Consider the following 3,958-nt stretch of genomic DNA (forward strand, 5'->3'; position numbering starts at 1 on the left):
ATCTTACAGTTGCATACATCTTTAATTTTAATTAATTAATTATTCAATTAACCACCAACTCTTTTTATTATTCAACTGCTGCGAATGGAAGTAATCAGCTGCGAATGCATCCACCAAGAAACGAATTCCAAACCTCAAGATTTCTTTATTCAAAACCAAAACCGGATTCGTCATCATATTGGCGTTATTCAAAATGAAGCTCATATTGAAGTTTGAAGAAAGAGACAAAAGTACAACAAAATAATATACTACAAGGATTATTTAATTTTCTTTTCTAAGTACATATGCTATTTTAATATGCCTTTTATGACAAGAAACAGTTGGTTAGCAACTTCCCATAGGTTTCTTGCGTTCAAACTTGGTAGCAGAAATGGTACTCTTGGAAGAAATTTAGATTTGTGCATTCATACTAGCAACGAATTCTATATAAGCAGCATGATGCTTAGCTTTACGATCCATTCAGTTATATCTGCATGTTCAAAGTGTAATTCTTGGAAAGCTAAAAGCCAGAAGATGGAGAAACTCTCAACCCAACTCTTGTATTGTTTCTTCTTCATTGTTCTTATTGTTTTTCATTCATCCCCGGCAACATCTCAAGAAGTTGGTAAGTAGTTATATTAGGCATGTATCCATGAGAATGGAGATACTTGCAAGCTAATTCGTTCTTTTAATGTTAAAAATATGATTTAGCGTGTGTTTGTATAAATTCATATTTTAATTCTCTCCGTTTAATATGTGGTTTTATGGTGCAGAGGATGAGACAGAGTTTAGTTATGAAGCAGGAGGTGAGAATGGGCCAGAACGATGGGGAGAGCTTCACAGCGAATGGAGTGCTTGCGAAAATGGATCAATGCAGTCTCCAATCGATTTGTTGCATGAGAGAGTTGAAGTAGTGTCTCATTTAGGGAGACTTAAAAGAAATTACAAGCCCTCTAATGCCACTCTAAGAAATAGAGGCCATGACATGATGGTAATTAATTGAAACAAGAGGAAAAAAAAAAATAAAAAAATAAAAATAAAAAAATAAAAGCCCTCAAATCTTTATATAATTGTGAATAAAGGGCAAATGAATATGACCTAATTGAATGCATAAGATCGTCTAGTAAAATATGTGATTCCAATTCCATCCATTAAAATGCATCACATGATCTATATATTTTCTATATGCATGCATAGAAGATTAATGTTTATCTCTTTTGCGTGCAGTTAAAGTGGGAAGAGGGTGCAGGAACTCTTGAGATAAATGGAACTGAATATATACTCAACCAGGTCCACTGGCATTCACCTTCTGAGCACACTCTCAATGGGAAGCGGTACTATAACTATATATCTTCAGCTAATAATCACTATATTTCTTAAATTGGGAGATTTTACTTTCTCTTCTTATTAACTTCTTTAAAATTTATGAACTGCAGATTTGATCTAGAGGCTCACATGGTTCATGAGAGCACAGATGGGAAAGTTGCAGTAGTTGGGATCCTGTACAAAATCGGACGACCTGATTCTTTCTTGTCATCGGTAATTAATTAATTACTAACCGAGGAAGCTGCTATAACATTTATATCTCTATATATCCATCTCTCAAGTATTCCTTCAAATGATCATTCTTTGTTTTGTTTAACAGATAAAGGATCATTTAGCAGCCATTGGTGGCAGCACTGAAAGAGATAAAGTGGTGGGTATGATGGATCCAAGGGGCATAAAGATAGGCAGTAGGAAGTATTACAGATATATTGGATCTCTTACTATTCCTCCTTGCACTGAAAATGTTCTCTGGACAATTGTCAAAAAGGTTTGCTACCTACAATATATTAACTTATTCAACTTACCAAAAACTTGTTCATTTTCGATCAAGTGATTATTTTTATATTTATATATCTTCTCATGTATTCTTAATGTGATTAGGTGAGGACGGTGACAAGGGAGCAAGTGCAATCTCTCCGCGTAGCTGTACATGATGTGAGTTTGCACCAAATAATTTTAATGCGGCCCTTTATCTTTCCCACATAAATTTCAAAAGAACACTTGAAAATTTACCAGAAATTATGGACATATAAGAATGTTTTCTTCATCTACTTGACATATAATAATACTTGATTAAATTCAAAAAGCATCATTTTGAGGTAGGAAGATATTCAAAATGTATACATTTTTTTTTCTAGAAATGATTAGGTGGTAATCAGAGATAGATGAAAACTTTTTGGAAGAAAGTTTATTATTAGACACTCTTCAATAATAGATAAGAATAATGAACGTTATACTATTAGAACAATCGTATATTTGTATGCGTGTACTTATGCTAAGAGTAATCTTTTACAGGATTCGAATACAAATGCAAGACCATTACAGCCATTAAACTCGAGGTCGTTACATCTTTTCAGACCAAATGATGATTCGACAGAAAACCCATGATATATATATAAAAGCTCATTGCTATGTGTGTATCATGCATCCACCATAGAGCTCATCTTATGCAATAACTCCAATTTCGCCATGCCCATGCATGCCATTGTTGCTGGAGAAATATAGTGATCTACACTACTCTAGACGAGAGACACCTATATCTACAGATTTTTTTCTTTGGATTTTTGTTTGTTTATTTTATTATTATTATTATCATCATTATATGTAGAGATCATATATATCATCAATAAATACAATTTTTTTATAGTTAAATTCCTGTCTCGTCACTTTAATTTATAAATTGGTGTAACTTATTATATTTTTCCTCAAGAGAAATAACTAAATGAATAGAATGGTCTTAATGTATGGATTTCAATTCATATTATATATAAAAAGACAAAAAAAAAAAAAAAACAATTTTTTATGCATTAATTGGTAAAATATCTATGATAGACTGAAGAGTGTACGATATATGTTATCAATAGGTACTCTTTGGTGAAGTTATGTAGCAATTGATTGCCAGAATACTTCTGCCACATTATTTAATTGAATGTAAATCGTTTTTAATTAGCAATTAGATCAATGTAACAAGTAAAGTGTTTAATATTTATTTTATTAAAAAACTTTATTTTAATTTATTCATCTTCTCTTCTCTTCGTATCCTATCTATTGACCTTTAGCTTAATAACGTGTGTTATTGCACAAGACAAAGAAACATTAACCTGAAGATTTGTTAACTTAAGCAAGCTAGCAAGGATACAATCTTGTAAAATTGAAAAAGTAACAACGTGAAAAGTCAGAGATGACCATGACAAATTGATTAACTGATTTTTATCACACATGAGGTTTCTTGATAATCTGGGCATAGATTCCTGAAGAACTCGTATCAGCCTTCAAGCCTGGAAACAACCAATATTTTCTGAAGAATAAATCAAGCGAAACATTCATATCGAAGCATTCAAATTGACTTAGCCAGCCCTCACCAACCACTATACCACTGTAGTAAATAGTAGTCATGAGAAGTTTGGATTTTTAACCGAAACATAGAGCCAAGAGGTGATGTTCCAATCACTGCAAAAAGTGCCATTATTATTACTATATAAGAAGCTCCAGCCAGTGCATTGTTATCTAACTCATCTTGTACTTGGATTTTAATCTAAAATTCTAATAACTAAAAACTGTCCATTTAAGTTTCTATAATGCATTCTTATTAAATTTTTTAATTAATTTAATTTTATACTTATACCCCTCTTAACCTATAAAAGGGTATAAATGGGGTAGGCCTAGAGGTGGAACAAATGGGTCAGGTTAGGCAGGTCAACCCTAACCCGACCTGCATTCAAGAGGGTTCAACCCGGACCGCCAATAAGGCGGGCCTGGTTGAACCCAACCCGCCAGCAACCCCCGGGCGGGCCGGATTGAGAAATGGCAACCCGGCGACCCGCGGGTTGCTGTTTTGTCGTTTCTAAAGAAAGGACCGCCAACCCGCTGGTTGGCAACAGCCAACCTGGCGGGTTGGTCAAAAAACAAATAAAAAAATGAATTTTTTTTTTGT

At 33.5% G+C, this 3,958-nt stretch overlaps 1 protein-coding gene across 1 annotated transcript; it reads left to right on the plus strand.

Annotated features, from left to right (window-relative positions):
- The first annotated feature begins 354 nt into the window (after nucleotides 1-354).
- On the plus strand, nucleotides 355-2,641 carry LOC116106713 (alpha carbonic anhydrase 7-like). Its single transcript, XM_031393051.1, has 7 exons — nucleotides 355-604; nucleotides 753-970; nucleotides 1,207-1,313; nucleotides 1,416-1,518; nucleotides 1,625-1,792; nucleotides 1,906-1,959; nucleotides 2,320-2,641. The coding sequence occupies exons 1-7, from the start codon at nucleotides 436-438 to the stop codon at nucleotides 2,410-2,412; spliced, it is 912 nt and encodes a 303-aa protein (XP_031248911.1). The 5' UTR covers nucleotides 355-435; the 3' UTR covers nucleotides 2,413-2,641.
- Nucleotides 2,642-3,958: the final 1,317 nt, after the last annotated feature.

The sequence above is a fragment of the Pistacia vera genome, unplaced genomic scaffold, assembly GCF_008641045.1.
Source record: "Pistacia vera cultivar Batoury unplaced genomic scaffold, PisVer_v2 Contig520, whole genome shotgun sequence".
Lineage (NCBI taxonomy): Eukaryota > Viridiplantae > Streptophyta > Magnoliopsida > Sapindales > Anacardiaceae > Pistacia > Pistacia vera.

Coding starts and splice junctions, on each gene's coding strand:
- LOC116106713 (XM_031393051.1), top strand. CDS start 436: ATGATGCTTAGCTTTACGATCCATTCAGTTATATCTGCATGTTCAAAG. Junction 971..1,206: donor ATAGAGGCCATGACATGATG/GTAATTAATTGA, acceptor TTTTGCGTGCAG/TTAAAGTGGGAAGAGGGTGC. Junction 1,960..2,319: donor TCCGCGTAGCTGTACATGAT/GTGAGTTTGCAC, acceptor AATCTTTTACAG/GATTCGAATACAAATGCAAG.